Raw genomic sequence first — 22,520 nt, forward strand, 5'->3', positions numbered from 1 at the left:
TTGTATTCCTGGGCGCAAGCTTGAACACAGCTTCCCAGATGGCTTACCTCACACCAGAGAAACAAGTTTATTTGACAGCCTACTTCAAACTACTGGCCGCAAAGACGCAGCAGTCTGAAAGGAAAATCCTGCAAGCCCTGGGGTTCATGGCCTCTTGCATCCCACTAATTCCATATGCAAGACTGCATATGAGGAAACTACAATGGTATCTAAAAAGCATATGGTGTCAACATTCTCAGGACTTGGAATCAATGATTCCTGTCATTTCCTTGTATAAAGACAATTCCTTTGGTGGGCAGAGGCCTACTACCACAACAAGGGGCTCCCATTCTCTCTACCCCCTGCCGCCCAAACCCTAACAACAGATGCATCAGACTATGCATTGGGGGCTCACTTGGCAGGGCAGTGCATTCAGGGCAAATGGAACCCGAGTCAGATGCACCTGCATATCAATCAAAAAGAAATGTTAGCTGTACAGAATTCTCTGACAGCCTTCAAGGACCACATTCTTCCAGGACAATTATTGGTAAAGCCAGACAACACCACTGTTATGTGGTACATAAACAAGCAGGGGGGAACCCACTCATACCCTCTCTGCAGACTAGCCAGGGCTCTTTGGAACACAACCTTGAGCTACTAAGTTCACCTACAAGCTCGATTCCTGCCAGGCAAGCTAAATTCACTGGCAGACGACCTAAGCAGAAATCTCATGGACCCACATGAGTGGAAACTGGAACCAAAGATATTCAACCTTTTGAGAAACAAATGGGGGAATGCAAAGATAGACCTGTTTGCCTCCCCTCAGAACTACCAATTGGACAAATTCTGCACAATGACTTCCCACAGTCAAGCTTGGAAAGTGGATGCACTGTCCTTCACCTGGGAAAGCCTCTCACTTTATGCCTTTCCCCTTCTGCCTCTCCTCTCGAAGGTTCTGCTAAAGATCAAACAGGACAAACCAAGGACAATACTGATTGCACCAGACTGGCCATGCCAGCACTGGTACCACCTCTTGCGCAGTATATCACTGCTGGAACCATAGCACCTGCCTCAGACCCCTTCCCTGCTGTCCCAGCAGGAGGGCCAGATTCTGCACCCTCAGCTTCAAACCCTGAACCTTGCAGCCTGGCTAATTCCTTGAGCTCTCCAATAGCATCCTTCAGTAAGCAGGTGCTAGATGTCATTCTGGAGGCAAGGAGGCCTAGTACTAGAAAATCCTATGCTGAAAAGTGGAAAAGATACTGTTCCTGGAGCCAGACTCAGGGGATAGGCACAACGGTGCCCAGCTTACTGCATATTCTTCAGCAGTCAACAGAGATGCTCCACAAGGGCCTTTCCTTCTCATCAATTAAAATTCATGCCTCTGCCATTTCAGCACATTATAATACTGAACCAACCCTCTTTTCTCACCCCCTGCTAAAGCAATTCCTCAAAGGGGCCAAAACTTTAAGACATCCCACGAGAGCCCCTACTCCAGCCTGGGACCTTAACTTTGTATTGGAAAAGCTCACTTTGCCTCCTTTTGAGCCAGCTGCAACTGCAGAGTTGAAATTCCTTTCTTGGAAAACAGCTTTCCTTCTAGCCATCACTTCAGCAAGAAGAGTGTCTGAATTACAGGCCCTCATGGCAGCGGAGCCCTTCATCATCTTCCATGCAGACAGGGTGTCCCTCAGGACCAAGCCTTCCTTTATGTCCAAGGTGGTGTCTATTGTAGCCCTTAATCAGTCCATTCATTTGCCTACTTTTTTCCCAAATCCACAAAACAAAGGAGAATGAATACTGCACTCTTTGGACGTGCACAGACTACTTAGATTTTATTTGGACAGGACTAAGCCTCTCAGGAAATCTGAACAGCTGTTAGTTGGCTTTGCTGCAGGGGCAGAGGGGAAGGCCATTTCAAAGCAAACCATTTCTAAGTGGATAGCCCATTGCATTCATGTCTGCTATAAGCACCATGGAAAACCTACCCCACTGGGGGATAAGATCACATTCCCCGAGGGCTGCATCTACCACTACAGCCTTTCTCAGAGGTGTCCCTACCAGGGACATCCTAGAATGTGCTACCTGGAGCTCTGTATATACCTTCACCAAGTATTACCACATGCCTATTTTTTCTAAATCCAGAGCTGGTTTTGCCACTGTACTTTTGCAGAGCTTAATAGCTGGTTCTAATGCTCTCTAACGTCCTCCTCCCTTCCTTAGCTTTGGGAATCAACCCAAATGTAATGACTGCAACAGTGAAACATGAAGAACATAGTACAGTTGTGTACACTTACCATAAGTGTAGATGTTTGAGTGTATTCACTGTTGCAGTCCTGATTACCCTACCTCCAGCCATCTGACTTCTCTTGGCTGTACGTTTCTTCTTGTTTAGTGTATTTCAGCTTTCTGGTGTATTTGCTTTTTGTTGGAGGTGTAATCTAGCATATAATTGCTTTCCATTATGGGGGCACCTGACATCTGAGGCAAGAAAAACTGATGTAATGGCATCGGCTGCATGTTTTATACCCCTGATGACCTGACGTCTTGGAAGAAGAGACAGTATCCGAAGCAGGAATCCAAGACTTTGATATTCAGGCCGGCTGAGGGCTACCTGCAGACAGATAACCCAAATGTAATGACTGCAACAGTGAATACACTCAAACATCTACATTTATGGTAAGTGTACACAACTGTACTTTCCTTTTATTCCTCTGTTAACAAGTCCTCTGTTTTTATTCATCCTCAGTGCAAAAAAGCTTATAATGTAAGGGCGCTGGCTGATTGTAACACCAAGAATTTAGTATATGTTGCCCAGTGTGTGGCCTGTACTTCCTTTTACATAGGCAAAGCCAATAGGCACCTGCGTGAGAGGATAAGGGATCATTTGTATTGTGCACGTAAGGCCTTGACTTATAGGGCTATAGCTAAACGCACAATAGAAAAGGGTCTCTGTTATGAATTTACATTTTTAGTGTTGGAAGTCGTTCATCAAAGTGTTAGAAGAGGGGATTTGATCAGTGTTACAGAACAGGATGAAACACATTGGATTTTAAAGCTGAAAGCGCATCACTTTTATGGTTTAAATTATCATATTTCCATACAACCTGCCTTGAAAGCAAGAAGGTTAAAGAAGTAATGAATATTGTATATATATATTTTTTACAATATATATTTTATATATATATACAAATCTTAAACATACATATTATAGATTGTGTAATTGTTATTATTTTTAAATTATTTGTCTTAAGATAGTAGGTAGATAATAGTGAACTGCGCTGCCAACAATATTTGTATAGTTTAGAGATTCCATCATGAAAGTATAATTGAGTTATACAGAGGTAATTAGCTGCATAGCAACCTTAATTGCCTGCATGTTTATTGGTTGAGATGGTATATCGGATTTGTATTTTTTGTATTTAACTGATGGTGTTGTTTACATACATGTACGATGTATCTAGAGCCAAGGAATCCAATGCCTTTTACAGGCATTCCTTAGCTTGTAAGGACATGAAAATCAAGTTTTTTTGTCTTGGAACAGGTAGCAGTTGATCCCTGAGGTGGTTGTTGGGAGTCCAGACTTAACTATAGGGAGTTGTATTGGCAGCTTAAGCTGGACGCAGGCAGGACACCGGGACTTAATTACTACATTAGTATCAACAGTGTGCTCAAACTTAGGGCAACAAAATTATAGACTGCCAACTTTATTTATGCTACTTCCCAATAGTAATGCATGATTTTACTTCCCTGGTTAGTTTCCAATATTACATTCTATTTGTATAACAACCAGTTTTTATGTACCAAAGTGTGTATCTATATATATGTGTATATATATATATATATCTACACACACATATACATATATATATATATATATATATATATGTATAGCTATACACACACACACACACACACACACACACACACACACATATATATATCTATCTATTTTTTTACTAATTGATTTTTTAATATTTATATTTACTATTGATGTCATCAGTTTGATTATTAGTGCATTTTACTGGAGTTATTTCAACTCACAGCAAGAGGTTCTCCCGTTCGATTCTCGGCTGGGCTTGAGAGTGCCTTCTGTGTGGAGACTGCATGTCCTCCCCTCGGTTGGGTAGCATTTGAAAGACATGCGTGCGTAAATGGGCATGCCTTCGTTGAAGGTTGGGCATCGAGCTGGCACCTCAGCATTTCGTAAAAATCTACTGCCAATCATTAGCGGACCGGAGTTCCGCTGTGGCGACCCCTTACTGGGAAAAGCTGAAAGACAAACAACAACAACTGGAGTTATTTTAATATTGTATTTGTTATATTTATTCATCTTAATGATGAAAGTATTAGGGTTTAAAGGGTTAACACGTATTGGTCTTGTTAATTGGTGGTACTATTTAATGATGGTATTAGGATGACTCATTGTTCTGAAGAAGCCTGGCATTGTTCTAGGTGAAAGCGCTTAACCAATTTTATTGTGTCTTTTGGATTTTGTGTGATTGAAATTGGTCATTAAATATGTTTTGGATCTACAGTCCTGCTTGGCCTTGGATTTTATTTCTTGGGCTTTGTTGCTGCTTGCTTACTAGCCGTTATGGTGGTGTTTAGTTTACGTGTGATCTGAAGAAGCAAACTTGGTTTTGCTAAGCGCTCATCCTCATTAAAATTTTGCGTTTTTACAATGCTTGTTGCTTGATTGGTTTGCTTGTACCATTTTAGCTGATTAATCATCCATCATGTTTCTGCTGCAGTTCTTCAGTTTTTTGATATATTGGAATTATATAAGACTTGAACCATTATGCTTATACAGTTCTGTGCATGGGTGCAAAATCTGTTTTGCTGATTTCGGCAAAAGCCATGACACTGTTATTTTCATGTTAGACAAAGCTGACAACATTAGTGTTGCTTTCGTACTCTGGCTATGGTAAAAGCCTCATCTAGACTGAAATGAGCCAAGAATGGCCATGAAAAGAGGAGATTCTGTCCTCAGAATGTGACTGAAAATAAAATAAAAAAACAGTAGTTACAAGCACTTGGATATGTAAATTGAATTATTAAAAACACTGAGTTACAAAACACAGGAAAACAAGTGATATTTAAAAGAGGTTTGCTGTTATCAGCTAGACTGACCCAGAATTTGGTGTAAGGTACTGTAGACTGGGCCGTATGGGAAGTATCCCGGTGATGAGAAGAGGCAGATGATGGAACAACAGTGAAATAATGAACAAAACTAAGATCAAATAAAACAGTGTTTAAACTGTAAAAAAAAAAGGTCTTAAACAGAGAAACGTCTAAGCTACAGAAAATAATGTACATAAAGGTGGGTAACAACTTACCTGGGAATCTATTTAAGAAGCCAAGAAAAAGCAGATGAGAATAATTTGAGAATGTGACGCCTGTGTACTGGCCCAGTAATCAAGGAGCCTCAAACCTCACCACTAGCACCAGTGAGGGGTATGCACATTGGAAGGATAACAAGTACACACACAGTAAAGTTTAATTTCCCTAAAGAGCACACAGAGATCACAGTCAGTCCAGGGCTAATTTTCCCTTTCTGTCCAGATCCCCAGTAAGACTCCCCACTGGCACAACTATAAGGTTCAGGTCTCAGCCTAGTGGTCAAGCTAAAACCTCCAGCACCTTCTCTGTCCAACCAGTGCTTCGGCCCTGCCCAAGTAGCTGACACACACTGTACATGCTGTATAAGTCAGGCGTGCACCAGCATCATACTGGAGAAGCAGTTGGGGGTCATGCTATTAAGATCTTGGGCTGGGGCATAGAAAACACTCCTTACTGGCTGGCTGCTAACTCATGGAATACAGACTGGGGTGATAATGGCTACTTCAAAATCCTCTGTGGGCAGGATCATTGTGGTATTGAGTCTGAGATTCAGGCTGGAATTCCAAAAAATGCACCAGAGCTTTCTAATAGCATCCTCTTTTGAACAGTGCAAGAAGTGTTTTGCAGCAACAGAGTCAGAGACAAAACATTACTGAAAATCACTTCTTTTATTTTAAATTTAAGAACATACTTTTTAACTGTTATAATGAAAGCCAGTTCCAAATCATGCTTGCCTAAGTGCAGTTATTTTTACATTTTTAATTGCATTAGTTTTAGCCTTGTGTTTACATGAGACTGCTTATAAGAATAATACCTTTTATAACTGACCATAAATTGAGAACCACGTTTTTTTTAATCAGTACTTTCTAATTGGGAGACTTTTTTGCTCTAATTTGTATGTAAACTGTATTGTGTATTGTAGTCCCAAAGGCAGGGGGATTGTACAGTAACTGACTTTAGTCCTGTTTCACAGAAGTGCCCACTGTCCTACTAGCAGTCTTGCTGATATTGAAACACTACAGATTCAGACATTCATAGGGCATCATTTAGTTCAGGAAATGTTTAATGGCTGGCACGATGCCAGGGTAATCCTATGGGCTAGACTTGTAAAGGCTCCAGGGCCATTAGCCTAGTACACACGTATGAACTTATGAAGACACCCACTTTGAGATATGAGTTATATACAAAACTACAGACACCCCTGAGGAAGGCTAGCACAGGTTCTCCAGCTATGCCCCCTTCTCTGCCCAAGCTATAAGGTATAAATCACTGCCACCAACCACTACCAGCTACTAATAAGGCCCTTCCCAAAGGGTGTCCAATTTTACTGTGCAATATTATTATCCAATTAGTAAGTATGATGAACACCAAGGCTTATTGGAGTGGCTTGGACAGTATCACTATATACATGCAATATAATCTAGAGCTTAAATTATCTCTACACAAAACAGCCACAGTTGAAAGGTTTAAAAATATTTAATAATAAATAATAAAAACACAAGACAAATCTCCTCAATTCAACACAGTGCTAGTCAAGAGTTCAGACATCACAGGAAAATGCTTAAAATAATAATGTAGAACAGTCTAACCATAAATATAGAAAACAGCTAGACTAAACGTACTAGTTTCTATCTATTTCTAGAGACTGTTCTAAATTAATATCCTACTTACAAGCAAAACAAAGCATTGGTGAGTTGATGTGTTCAGCTTCAGACAAAATCCAAAGTGTTCCGATTCTCTCTCTCCCTGAGAAAGTCTTAAACTGATAATACATCATTGCTGACTCATTTTAGATTACATCACTCTTGACACTTCTCTGGTTTCCAGGCTAATAGAAACTCTAAATTTACATTTCCTAGTAAGCCTGTACCTGACCAAAAAACCACAGCAGTAAAAGACATTATACATGTAAAATCTAGCAATTAACTCTTGTCCTAAGACAATAGAAAGAATTCCTTCATCCCGACATCTCGTCTCCGAGCCCTGAGATCAGTCATAAAATGCTTTACTTTATGAGCTTTCTTCCAGCAGGGTGCACTGTGGTTACATTTTTAAAGTTCAGAACATATAACACAGTTTTTCTCACATTGAGTTTTCACATTTGTAAAACAGCCTGTGGATTATATTAATATTTACAATGACATAGAATTATCTACAAAATTCTATCTAGCTGGGCTGGCAGCCTTTCAGTTTTTTTACATTTCTCCCCTCCCTGAGAACTCAAGCTAGTTTTTTAAGTGACCTTCAGAAATGATGCTTGAGAGGGTTAGGTCTGAGTATACCTTACTCCATTCCCTGTCTTGAGAGCCCATCTGCATTGGCATTGCTAATCCCACTGCGGTGCTGCATTGACATATATGCTTGCAACCCTAGGCTCCATCTTAGCAACTTAGTATTTTGCTGTTGGCTCGCTGTAAACATGTTAGGGGATTGTGATCTGTAACTACAGTGAGTTTCCTTCCATACAGATAAGGCTGAAGTTTCTGCACTGCCTGCACTATGGCTAGACATTCCTTTTCTACAGCTGCATAGCATTCCTCCCTGGGTTAAAGCCTACGACTGAGATAAACCACTGGGTACTCTTCTCCCTCTGAAGAAATCTGGCTAAGTACAGCCCCCCACCCCCATGGTTCGAAGCATCCACCTGCACAACAAATTCTTTGCTGTAATCTGGACTGGCTAACACAGGGGGTCCTCCCAAAGCTTCTTTAAGCTTCTGTAATGCCTGCTCACATGCTGTGGTCCACACTACCTTATCTGGGTTGTTTTTCCTTGTCAGATCTGTGAGAGGAGCAGCTATGGTACTATAACTGGGGACAAACTTTCTGTAGAACCCTGCTGTCCATAAGAATGCCCTCACCTGCTCTTTGGTAACAGGTGCAGGCCATGCCTGAATGGCTTCCACCTTGGCCAATTCTGGCCTGATTTTACCACTCCCCACTCTATGTCCCAAGTAGGAGACCTCTGTCATACCCACCTGACATTTGCTTGGCTTAGTGGTCAACCCTGTCCTCTGTAGTCTGCCCATCACCTTCCTGACATGCTGAAGGTGCTCTTGCCAAGAATGCCTGTAGATGGCAATATCATCTAGGTAAGCAAGGGCAAACCTTCTTGCTAGGATATGATCTACCAGCCTCTGGAAAGTCACTGGGGCATTTTTCATCCCAAAGGGCAACTTTGTGAACTCATACAAGCCAAAAGGAGTCACAAAGGCTGACCTCTATCTAGCACTAGGAGTCAAGGGCACCTGCCAGTAACCCTTGGTAAGATCAGTGGTGGTAAGATACTTAGCCCCACCTAGCTGTTCTAGGGCTTCATCCAACCTAGGCATAGGGTAAGCATCTGACTCTGTGTGACTTTAATTTCCTGTAGTCCACACAGAACTTGGTGCTGCCATCCTTCTTTGGCACCAGCACTGTTGGACTCTTGAATTACCCCTAGTTCCAACATCTCCTGTATTTCCTCCCTCAGAGTCTGTTTGACTCTCTCAGGCACCCTACAAGGGGCCTGCCTAATAGGCCTTTGGGGTCCTGTATCCACCTGGTGCTGCTCCAGGTGGGTGCACCCTGGTTTCCCAGTGAACATGTCCCCAAACTCCTGTAACACTACTTGGATTTCTCAAACCTGGGTGGGAGATAGCTGCTGGGACATTGCTACCCCTTCAGCCAAGGTGTCAGTCCTTGCCTCACTGAGAAAATCAATCACCAGATCTCCCTCAGACTTCTCCTGCAATCCACTGCAAATACTCAGCACAAGGGCCTCCCTATCATGGTAAGGTTTCATCATGTTAACATGGTACAATTTGTGCCCTACATCCTGCCTAACAGTTCCACTATGTATTTAACATCACTTACCTTGCTTACCACCTTGTAGGGTCCCTCCCAGGCTGCTTGTTGCTTCTGACAGGAATAAGAACCATTACCTGCTTCCCTACAGTATATTCGCTAGTTCGAGCATTCCTGTCATACCAGACCTTTTTCTGTTGTTGGGCTTCTGCCAGGTTCTCCTGGGCCAAGCCCATGAGTTCGCTGAGCCTTGTCTTGAGGTTTAGGACATATGCCACAACAGACTCCTTGTGAGATTCACACTCACCTTCCCACTCATCACGAATAAAATCTAGTGGTCCCGTCACCCTATGCCCATACAACAACTCAAAGAATGAAAACCCTGTGGATTCCTGGGGAACCTCTCTATAAGAAAACAACAGATGGGGCAAATATTTGTCCCACTCCCTCTTAAACAGGTCTGCACATGCCCATAGCATGGACTTGATTGTAGAGTTTAACCTCTCAACAAGGCCATTAGTCTGGGGATGGTAGGTGATGGTTGTTAGGTGCTTCTCCCCACAGTACTTCCACAGACAATCCAGTAGGTCTGACATGAAATTGGCACCTCTGTCAGTCAGTATTTCTTTTGGGAAACCTACCCTGCTGAAACTCTCTAACAAAGCATTTACCACCCTTTCTCTGCCCAATGGAAGACAGAGCCACTGCCTCAGGGTATCTTGTAGTATAATCTACTACCACTAGGATATACTTTTTCCCTGTGGAACTAGGGGTACTCAGAGGCCCCATAATATCCATAGCTACCCTCTGAAATGGCTCCAAAATCATAGGCAAAGGCATCAAAGGAGCTTTCATCTTGTCTCCTGCCTTGCCTACCCTTTGGCACTGCTCATAGGTCCTGCAGTACCCTGTTACATCTCTGGAAATTCCAGGCCAATATAAGTTCTGCATAATATGTTTCTTTGTATGCTTTATGCCCATATGACCTGCAAAGGGAATATCATGGGCTATGGCTAGAAGTGCCAGATAGTAGGCTCTAGGCACTACCAACTGTTGTATCCTCTCACCTTCTAGCCCTCCCTCAGGGGTCCACTCTCTATACAGTAACCCTTTGTCCCAGTATACAGATCTCCCCTTCCCTGGAGAATCAGGTGCCTCACTAGCTACCTACCTTAAGCCTTGTAATGTAGGGTCTGAGAGCTGAGTCTGTCTCAACTCTCTTTTTGTAACCCTTCCCAACTCCCCTTCCAGGAAGTCTGGCACCCTCTAACAGAGTTGCCTCACTGTCAGCCTTGGTACTATGGCTCACCTTCAGTCTCACTGCTACAGAGTAGCTCCCTCCCTGAAGTAACCATCTCACCAGTCCTGGCTGCAAGTAATGCAGTCTGACTGGGTCTCCCCCAGGCTACCAGACCCACATGCTTGTCTCCAAGTCTGACTGCATATAACTGCATGAGCACATGGTACTGCATTATCAAAATCCTGTCAGGACATCTGCAGAGATATTCTCAAACACACCTACTTGCTGGCTTCCTTTTCCATCCTCCCTGTCAAGGTGAACCCTAGCGAATGGTATTTGGAATGGAGGGTCTCTGTTAAAGCTCTGACTGGAGTAGACTGCCTAGGCAAGTACTGCTTCTCTGTAACCATTGCAGGCTTCACAATGGTTATGTCAGAGGCTGTCTCTCTCTCTCTCTTAGCAATGACCTCCTTGCCATTCACTATGATGTGATATAACCTTTGGTGGTAGTTTGGTATCCTTGTTGTCTCAAGGCAACCTACTGTTGGCATTTTGTCCTTCCCACTTACTGGCTCCCTTACCTTTTGTTCCCCACCTTACCTCCATGGACATCTGTATGCCACATGGCCCCACTGGTTGCATTCAAAATATTTAACCCTAGGTCCTGGATGTGTACCTGGACTAGTGGCTTCCCCTGCTACTGACAGATTCTGTTAGGGCAGTTTGGGCTGCCCACCATGGGTTCCTTTAGGTCAAACCTGGTACTTGGGGTCCCTTTCCTGTGCAGGGATGCCCAGCTTGCTAGGTATAAGTCTCCCTTCTTCCCCAATTCATCTGAAGTAGCACATTGTTTATCAGCTAACCAGATCTCATGTTCTCAGGCAAAGTGCTAAGGGCTTGTTCCAACCTTCTCAAAAGGTCTGCCAGCCCTTCAAAAGTGGTGACTTGACATCCACTCATCCACCTATGAAAATAAGTGCTCAGTTCAGCAACATGTTCAGACACACTCATCTGCATTGCATCTGTGCTCACGAAACTTTTTCCTATAAGCTTCAGGTGTTAGCTTAACAAATTCTAGCAAACAATTCTTAACAGCAGTATAATTTAAGAAATCATTGTCTGGCAGTTTGGAAAGTACATTTACAGCTTTACCATGGAGTAAGGCGGACTGGAACCATACCAAGAGCCTTTGGTCAACATCATACTGTTTACATACCCTCTCAAACATATGACTGAAACTGTCAAGATTATCCCCCTCTGTAAACTGCGGAAGAAATTTACTGACCTTTTGTGCTTCTGGTGTCCAGTTACTCCCTTCCCCATTACCTCCATGACTCTGACAAAGAGACAGCATCTCCTTTTCATGTTGCCTGTGCCTCTCCTTCTCCTCAGCTTCCAGGCATAGCAGTTTCTCATTCTTCTCAGACTGTAGATGTCTCAGTCTCTCTGCTGCTTCTGTTTCCAAATGCTTGGCCTCCAACTCAAGTCTCTTTAGCTCCAGATGGATTTGTAAGTCCTCTGCAGAAAGGTTGAGCTGTCCATTCTCTGAGTGTTGTACATGTCCATGGCCAGTCTGATCGTCATTCTGATTGCTGTTTTCTGATGCAGCTGTGACCAAAGCTGCAGTCATGTCTGCCTTAGTCAGGTTTCCAGCACCAGTCCCTTAGTCTGGCACATCTCAGCCAACTGGCTCCATGTCAGCTTGCCATACTCCTCTGCTGACATGCTTGCCTGCTCTCCTTGACTAACTAAGCTAACAAAAGAAATAAAACAATTGTGATTTGAACTCGGAATATTCACTGCGTGGCTGATTTAGAGTACAAAAACACCTTCAGTGATCACTGTACACAAGCTACAGGAATTCACTATCCACACCACTACAAGCCAATTAGTATGTGACAAACAATTAATATGGTGGTGTGGATATCCCACCACTGCCAACCAATTAATATGTGGCTCCCATGCACTGGCCCAGTAATCAAGGTGCCTCAATCCTCACCACTAGCACATTAAAAGGATAACAAGTACACACATAGTAAAGTACAGTTTCCCTTAAGAGCACACAGAGATCACAGTCTGGGGCTGGTTTCTCCCTTTCTCTCCAGATCCCCAATAAGACTCCCCCTGCCACAGCTATAGGGTACAGGTCTCAGCCTAGTGGTCAAGCTAAAACCTTCAGCACCCTCTTTGTCCAACCAGTGCTTCATGTCCCTGCCCAAGTAGCTGACACACACACAAACACACACACACACACACACACACACACACACTTTGAGATATGAGTTATATACAAGCACACAGACACTCCTGGGGAAGGCTAGCACAGGATCTTCAGCTATGCTCCCCTTCTCTGCCCAGGCTATAAGGTAGAAAGTACTGCCACCAACCACTATCAGCTACTAATAAGGCCCTTACCAAAGGGTGTCCAGTTTTACTGTGCAATATTATTATTGTCCAATTAGTAAGCATGATGAACAGCAAGGCTTATTGGAGTGGCTTGTCAGTATCACTATATACATGCAGTGTACTCTAGAGCTTAAATTACCTCTACACAAAACAGCCACAGTTGAAAGGTTTAAAAATATTTAATAATAAATAATAAAAACAAGACAAATCTCCTCAGTTCAACACAGTGCTAGTCAAGAGTTCAGACATCACAGGAAAATGCTTAAAATAATAATGTAGAATAGTCTGACATAAATATAGAAAACATAAGCAAAAAGAAAAACTCTGCCATGGCAGCTGCCAAGTAATAAAACACCGGAGATTTATTGTGTAAAAACGTTTAAGCACTTTTCGTTTGCTAGCAAGCAAACTTCCTCAGAAATGAAATGTAATAGTTCAGAACTCTTTTAAACAAGCAGGTGATCAAATTGACCTATCATTTACAATGTAACTCATTCACTGAACTTGTTAGCGATACACATTCATAAAAAATTGCTGCTTTTAAATGGACCAACCTACACTAAATCAAACTAAAAATACTGTGGCAACATTGATATAAATGCAAAATATAAATATTATGTTATATAAAATATGGAATATAAAAAAATGTATATACGTGTCAAAAATGTCTAAACGTAAATCTTGCATGTATCAAGGGAAGCGTACCAAACTGCTGAATGCTACATATACAAAGCAAGACTCATAACTCATTACAAAATCAGACGTTGTAAACATGGAAGCAAATAAAACGTTTGTTGCCTAAATGACAATTCGGTAAAGTATTATGTAACAAAAACATATTAGTAAAAAAATAATAAATAAACATGTCAATCAACCTTATACACAAACTACTTCCTGTCAGTCATCTCTGCAAACTTCTTAATTTTAGAATGCTGCTAATAGAACAGGTTTTGTTTAGTCCTGGGAAATTATAAGCATTAAGCTTAATTTCCCAAGATAATTCTAACTCTTCAAGTTATAGGGGTGTAGGCCCACCCCTAATGTCCTGCGATACTTGATCAATAGCCATAAACGTAAATTTATGGTCTATATTCAATTGGATATGTTTGGCTAAAGCGTTGTCCATTTTTCTTTTGCCAATAGCATATTGGTGTTCATAAATTCTTTCATGGAGCCTATGCTCCGTTTTGCCAATATAAAATGCAGGACAATATTGGCATTTAGCTAAGTAAACTACAAACCTAGAGTTACAATTGAGCCTACATTTAAATTTGAAGTGTGTGCCATTAATGGCAAACCAATTGGCTACCTCTACAAACTTACAAAAATTACAGTTTTCACATTTATTCATACCTGTTATTCTAGGAATACTATAATGTTGTTGTTCCAACAAATTCTTCAGGTTCCTGCATCTCCTAAATATTACTTTGGGCAAGCTACCTAGTTTATTAAATAACACTGGGTTAGTTCTAAAAAGTTCCCAATTTTTCTGAATGGTCTTAGTACAGAGATGGCTATGCACACTAAATGTAGTAATAAAACTTAACTGAAAATCATGAGTGCTTGAATCTGTCAGCTCGTTAGCATTATCTGTTGTCAGAGTTAGACCCACTGGTCTGTTCAGAGACTCTTACCTTGACAGCCAGAATGGGTTTGTAAGTCTGATTAGATCGTTTCAATCTAACCTCGTCAATTAAAGAGACTAGCAGGGTCTCAGGATAGCCACGGTGCAAGAACATGCTTTTTAAAAACCAACATTCGTCAATAAATTCTTCTTCCTGACTAAATATGCGTGATGCCCTTATTAACTGACCCTTAATGACTGACTGTTTCTGATAATAAGGATGGCAACTAGAAAAGTGAAGAAATGAGTTAGAATAAGTGCTTTTCCTATGTATCTTAGCTACAAAGCAACCATGTGTTCTATTCTTGACTAAACAAATATCTAGATAGGCTATAGCTTTCGTATCAAATGCAGATGTAAATTCTAGAAACTGTGTAGACTGGTTAAAAAATTCTAACACATTTCTACTAACTTCATGGTCTCCATTCAATAAATAAAGGTATTGTCAAGGTATCGTGAGTAGAATACCAGGTTGTCCCTAAAATTGTCATTTTGAAATACAAATTTGGATTCCCAGTAAGCCATTCTAAATTTGCTATGTTGGCCCCACACAGGGAGCCCATAGCGACCCCCACATTTTGCGAATAAAAATCATTATCAAACATGAAAAATTATTTGATAATATGAGGTCAATTAATTCTGTCACCAGGGAAATTTCAGCTACTGAAGCTCCATGCTTGTTTAACATTAAACCCACCCACTCTATAACCAAGTCGTGGGGGATACAAGTGTAAAGGTCTTTCACGTCAACAGTGAGAAAATTATAATTCTCACTGTACTGCAAGTTGTCAATTTTTTCCAAAAAGGACCAAGAATCCTTACATATTTGGTTCTCAAAGACCAAATACTTCTGGAGGATAGTGTCAACTACCTTAGCACAGGAATATGTAGGTGAACCTCGACCATCAACTAGGGGACTCATAGGTGGATTTAGTAGATCTTTATGAATTTTAGGAATACCGAAAAGGTATGGAAATTTTGGATAAGATGTTGACAAGTAATTGAAGATATTCTGTTCGATCCTACCTTCTGTGTACATGTCATTAATACAATTTTTAATGAGGCAATAAGCTTTATTGACCTCAGAACGTGAACGTGGTTCATATGCACTATTAGCTAATAACACTTTCATACGTTCAGTGTAATTGGTGTTATCAAATCCTACTAAACCTCCTCTTTTATCTGGTTTACACACACGAATATCCTGTGACTTGATGTGTACTCTTAAGTACTCATGTTCATCCCTAACTGTATTATGTGAAGGCTTAACTCTAAGACCGGTTCTAACTGCTTGTCTAATATCCAGTTCACAAAGTTGTTTAAAAATTTGTAAAACTGGATGTAATGGTGAATTAAATGTTCTGGATATATGAAATTTATCCACACCTGATGCATTCATGACATCCCCCAACATTAAATGATGATATAACTTCCTAGTGAAGGTTTTACTATCAATAACAGTTTTAACCAAGTCCAGTTGCTGTAAAGGGACATAAGTATGTCCCTTTGCTAAAAAATCCACTATGTCGGAACAAATAGACACAGAAGAAAAATTATAAACTTTAAAGTCTCCCTCTTTGTTGGTAATAACAACAGGGCCAGCTGGATCTATCCTCTCTGAAACAGTCCGTAAATGGGAGTCTGTCAAAGTCAATGTTGGCCCTTGAGGTGTACCTCCTAACCTGCAAACTGCAACTGGGCTGGGATGTACTTCAACAAAGCAAACTGGATTAATTAAGTCTTGCGTTTGTTGAACTTCGATTTGCCTTTGTTCAGTTGAAAATTCTTCTGTTGCTTCGGCCTCACTCCTGTGTAGTTGGCTTGCTGAAAATTCTGATTTTGATTATGATTTATTTGATTATTACTATTTTGACCATTGTTATATTGTCCCTGAGGACAATTTTGTAATCTCTCACTCCTCCGAACTTCGGCAAAACCAGTGGAATTAGTAATATCACTGGTGTTATTAGAAACATCCATATGGGTATTGACAGAATGAACTCTGTCAATGTTAATGTTCTGATTAAGCTGATTACTGTTGGTACTGCTATCAGAATTTAAACATGAATTACCAGTCTGTTGTTGAATAGGGGCATGGCTTTGCTGCCAAACGTGTGCTGCAGAAGGAACTGGATATGCTGTACCTTGGTTATATGTCTTACAGTCACGCTCAAGTTTTTTAATCTTGTTAGCTTTGAGATTCAGCATGTAGTGAGCAATATTTGAGAATCCTCGACTGTATTCAAATTTATAACGTAAAAACTCAAGGTCAGCCTTGATACTGTTATCCAGATCAACTACTGTCTTAGATAAATTATCCACCCATATGCTATAATATTTGACCATGAGCTCTAGCAACTCAAAGCCCTGCCGGTCAAACAAAACAATAAGTTCTTTATGAAAATCAGAATCAGTTTCAAGCCCCGTAGGGTACTGATGCCGACGCAAACCCTTCGGGACTACTTTCCGTGCCAAACATTCACAGAAATAAGAAATTTCCAATTGCAATTTCTTGAGCTTAATAAGATGACTGTCAAATGTTTTTAATTTAGTTACTATGTCAGAGAGGGCAGTAGTGTTGTCTCTATCAATCGGTTGTCCTCCTTCACTGGTAGGTGATATCCCAGAAAACGAAAAAACATCTGAAATCCATGTTGACAACAATGGACGTCCAAAAGTGTTGTCTGGTACATTGTTAGAAGTCACTCGCCCACGAGTAGGTACCTGAACTTGTGTATTTGTTAATCCCCTTGAATTCTTCAGCAGTAGTTGATTATTCGACAATGGAAAAACGGGGCCCGGCGCTTCTGTTGTTTCTCTGTTATCAGCTGAAACCCTGTCAACTAGTGCCTTGTCGACAACAGCTTCCTGCAAACTCTGTTGTGCTGGTTCTCCATTAGTGACCGACGCCACATTAAGAATAGTAGTAGTCCCCAGGCTGCCACTACTCACCGGGGACCAATGTGGACGACTAGCAGCAGATGGAGGTGGAATTAAATCCTTAATTTCTCGTTGGTTTCTATCAAGTCGATCGAGTCTAGTGAAACTGGACTCTATTTTATTAAATAAAGATACCAACGAATTATTAGATGCCGTTGAGTTGTTCAAATCAGCACTAATGGCTTCATTATTAAAGTCCACTCCTAGAAATTCCGATACTTCTCCTGGTGTAAACAGACTTTGGCTAACTGCCGAGCCAGACGCCATGACAAACTCGAAAACTAAACGGCACACAAAACTATAAGCAAAAAGAAAAACTCTGCCACGACAGCTGCCAAGTACTAAAACACCGGAGATTTATTGTGTAAAAACTTGTAAGCATTTTTCATTTGCTAGCAAGCAAACTTCCTCCGAAATTAATTTTAATAGTTCAGAACTCTTTTAAACAAGCAGGTGATCAAACTGATCTATCATTTACAATGTAACTCATTCACTGAACTTGTTAAAGTGATACAGATTCATAAAAAATTGCTGCTTTTAAACGGACCAACCTACACTAAATCATAAAACTAAACTAAAAATACTGTGGCAACATCGATATAAATGCAAAATATAAATATTATGTTATATAAAGTATGGAATATAAAAAATGTATATACATGTGTCAAAAATGTATACACGAAAATCTTGCATGCATCAAGGGAATCATACCAAACTGCTGAATGCTACATATACAAAGTAAGACTCATAACACATTACAAAATCAGACGTTGTAAACATGGAAACAAATAAAACGCTTTTTGCATAAATGACAATTCGGTAAAGTATTATGTAACAAAAACATATTAGTAAAAAAAATAATAAATAAACATGTCAATCAACCTTATACACAAACTACTTCCTGTCAGTCATCTCTGCAAACTTCTTAATTTTAGAATACTGCTAATAGAACAGGTTTCGTGTAGTCCTGGGAAATTATAAGCATTAAGCTTAATTTGCCAAGATAATTATAACTCTTCAAGTTGTAGGGGTGTAGGTCCACCCCTAATGTCCTGCGATACTTGATCAATAGCCATAAACTTAAATTTATGGTCTATATTTGTAATGAGTTATGAGGTGCACTGTAGTTACATTTTTGAAGTCCAGAACATATAAAACCGTTTTTTTTTTCACATTGAGTTTTCTTACATTTGTAAAACAGCCTTTGGAGTATAGTAATATTTACAATGACAGAATTATCTACAAAATTCTATCTAGCTGGGCTGGCAGCCTTTCAGTTTTTCACAGAGAAGACATATTGGCAAGAGGGCATTCTCACTAGAGAAGACAAAAACAGCAAGATGACTCAAGGATATCAATCCTAGATGTTTCTTGTTTAAAAAAAGGGGGCAGGAATTGAATAATTTATGTAATGTCACTTAGGTTGTATGATATATAGCAAGATATGTGAAGCATAATGTTTGTTAATTTTGACTTGTTAATACAGTTTGATTACTTTTATACAAGTATAAATATAAATGATAATTAAATAAATGTGTTTAAAAAATGAATAAGACTAAAGTGTTCAGCTTATTTACAACAGTGTGTGTGTGTGTGTGTGTGTGTGTGTGTGTGTGTGTGTGTGTGTGTGTGTGTGTGTGTGTGTGTGTGTGTGTGTGTGTGTGTGTGTGTGTTTCCCTTGGGAAATTGTTAAAAGGATTAGGAGAGGAACACAAAATGCATGTTTTTTTCTTGGATGAAATAAACTAATTTTTGTACATTTATGGTCTTAATTAATCCTTTATAAATGACATAATTTAAATCCCCCCAAACATAGAAGCTCTGTTAAAAGTTTTTGAATCAAGCAAACGAAGAACTGTTCATAGGTTCATAGGTTGGTACTAGGCTATCAGCCCTAGGGCCTATACAAGCCTAGCCATATCAATTCCCTGGCTATTTCTTCCCACACTTTTTACTTCCCTGGACCCCTGTCTAGCAGGGGATCTAACGTGATCCCCGGGGTGAATTTCCTTTCTCCCATCCAATCATCAAGGTTCCTTTTGAACAGGGCCATCGAGGCACTCTGCTTGACATGTATGGGCAATCCATTCCAGAGTCTGGGGAGTCTCTGGGTCAGGAACCTATCCCTCCAGCATGTTTTGTTTATTGTGATGACAAGGTTTAGATCCCTGGAGCGTGTGGCTCTGAGGGACGGGGATTTCTTTAAGTGTAGCATGTCCATGTTGAAACTATAAAACTTCTGTGTTTTGTTATTGTTTTCTATGATTAATAAAAAGTTGTTGATTAAGAAAAAGAAATAAAAAAACTACTTAAGAGAAATGCCTCATTGGAAAATTATTTGCAGAGAAAGAACATGGAGCTCTGCTTGACAAATACTATTTGTATAATCGAATGTGAGATCATATCTTGCACTGGAGTGAAAATGGTGGGAGGGAGCAGAACACACAGAATAATAAATAAATCTGTAACTTAGTAATTTGTTTGTGGCATTTTTGAATTTGTGGAGTCGGTCTGAAGTTCTGACTGGCTTGGCTGTTGACTATGCCTTATATATGGTCCTGTATATTCACAGATTTCAAGATGTTCATTTATGTGTTTTGTGGCTTTGCTTTTTCTCCTTAACTTCACCAATCAGCTTGACGGTTATGTGCGTGGCAGGTTTGTTTTTCATTCCAGTCGTTGGTCTCACAGGATTCCATATGGTCTTGGTGGCCAGAGGCCGTACAACAAATGAACAGGTAACAGAATTAAATTATGGTTATGGCTTCAGACTTGCCTGCTGCCTACTCATAATTAGCAATATTATTTCAATACAATCTCAGTGTATCCATTCTAGGACCAGTTTATGTGTAAATTACATGAGTTCATTGTATAGTCACAGTAAGCCACTCCAGAATATGTCATGAGATATTTACTGTTACAAAAAGCTCCAGCACTCACAACAGTTCATTACTGAAGTCATTATTGTTATATCACATTGGGAACAAAACAGCAGAACTGCTTCATCATTGCTTCCTCAGTGTTCAATAACAGATGCAAAAGTAGTCTTAAATGCTCCCCATTCACATGACAAACAAATACTAAAAACAATAATTTCTGCATCATGTTGCACCCAAAAGCTGTAACACTTGACAGAAGAAAAATAAATGTTCAGATAAGTACTGTTCCATTTAGGAATTGTTGCACTTTGTCAGTTGTAAAAAATGTATAGGTTGTTGCATTTATTTTAATGGTTTGCTATTTCAAAAGTTTAGTTACTCAGGTGAGACATTGTGTATCTGTTACTGTCATTTTACATAATTAATTTTTACTTTTATTTTCTCTCCAAGTGTTATGTTCTTTGAGTGCAATATAGAGTAGGGATTATTTTAATAACTTTAGTGAATTATCACTAAAGACATTGGCAAACATACATTAATATAAAATAAAACAAACCATATTAACATATTTCCAGTTACATACATTATACATCACATATGTTCTTTTCAGTAACTCTCCTCAGTCCAGCATTACATAAATTGCTGAGTTCCTGCTGTGCCTTAAACCTCACTCCTCCTCTAGAACATTATTCTGCATGTGTTGTTCCCATTTCCATTTATTACTATGTAGTTTGCTCCTTCCCTTTTCTAAAGATCCCACTTCCAGTTCTTTTGTGTCTGTTACAATATTCGTTACTTCAAATACAGTCGGTTTGGACGTTGATTTCCATTTTCTAGTATTTGCCTTTGTTTGGCAGCTACCAGAAGTAAACTCAGTAAGGCCTTACTATGTCTAGGCAATTCAGACCCGGAGACCCTGTGTCCCAGCCCAAAAGAATCATCTTCTTAATTGTACCCATTTTCTCACCCAATATTTATGACAGAGTACTCTGTAGTGAATTTTTAAATCTGTCATTTCATTACCCTCCCAAAACATCTAGTCTCATTTACCTTTAATTCTCGTCACACATACAACCTTTTCTGTCTACCTGTGGAAAAATTATTTGGAGTCTGCTTGGGGTATAAAAATACTTATGCAAACACCTCCAAGCAAAAATCCTAAACCTTCTAGACTTTTTTGCATACTTGAGAGCCATACATATGCCCCGCCACTGTTCACTTGTAAATTGCTTATCCAGTCTCTCTTCCCAATCTTTTTGAGCCTCAACTGATTGATTCTTATAGTTATCCTGCAATATATTATGTGCCCTATTAATTATCCCTTTTCTAACAGCAGCTTATGTTATAGATTCATTTAAAAACTCCATCAGAGCAGGTCTTTCACCTAGGATTCCCCTATCTCTCTGCCTGTACTCTGATATCAATCTCTGGTAGGGAAGGCAATCTCTAGCCTGCAGTCTAAATGTCTTCTTGGCCTCATCCCATTCTGTTACCTTTCCATCTCTTCTTCTTTACTCTCAATACCTTGATTCCTAAGCCAGTTTTCTCCAGCAAATTCCAGACTCCTCTTGCCTACTCTGTACTCCTAATTGCAGTCATCCCTATCGGCAAAATCTCCTTTCTCCACTCTTGTGCTGGCTTTGTTCTTACAATACTTTCTGCTGTTTTATGAATATAATTTTCTGTATGGTTGTTATTCTGGGTCTATATTATAACATCGAACGCTCAGAATTTTGAATGTTATAATATCGACCCATTTTAGTTGAACAATCATAACATCAAATACTCAGAACAGAGAGTTTTTTCCCAGGAAAAAAATTTGCTGTTCCAAGAAACACACACACACACACACACACACACACACACACACACACACACACACACAACACAAGCACACAAAAACAACTTCAATCCACAAACATACACTTAAAATCCTACATCTAACCCTACACTAAACTGTACATACACTACTATCTGTCCACTTACCTTAACCCAAATCCTAACGCTAAGGTCCATAACTCTCACACACTCAACTCACCCGCTCCCTAACTCACTTTACCCTCCCCTAACCCTACAGTCTGTCACTATTGCACACTCACCTCACCCCGCCCTAACCCTAACTCACTTAACCCGCCCCAACCCTAAAGTCTGTCACTACCGTACACTCACCTCACCCGCGCCCTAACCCTAAAGTCCCTAACTACCGCACACTCACCTTACCCCAGTCTATTCACTCACTTACCTTAACCCAGTCCGTAACCATCGATCACACTTACCTGAACCCAATCCGTAAAGTACATTTGTGTACACTTACCATAAATGTA

At 40.2% G+C, this 22,520-nt stretch overlaps 1 protein-coding gene across 1 annotated transcript in view; it reads left to right on the forward strand.

The window, feature by feature from the left end:
* Positions 1-22,520, forward strand: part of ZDHHC8 (zinc finger DHHC-type palmitoyltransferase 8) — a 1,092,273-nt gene that overhangs the window by 968,258 nt on the left and 101,495 nt on the right. Inside the window, exon 5 of the mRNA XM_044068712.1 lies at positions 19,953-20,055. Coding sequence (XP_043924647.1) covers positions 19,953-20,055 — 103 coding nt within the window. The remainder of the gene's footprint in view (positions 1-19,952; positions 20,056-22,520) is intronic.

The sequence above is a fragment of the Protopterus annectens genome, chromosome 4.part0, assembly GCF_019279795.1.
Source record: "Protopterus annectens isolate FY-2018-M chromosome 4.part0, PAN1.0, whole genome shotgun sequence".
NCBI classification, from domain to species: Eukaryota; Metazoa; Chordata; order Ceratodontiformes; family Protopteridae; genus Protopterus; species Protopterus annectens.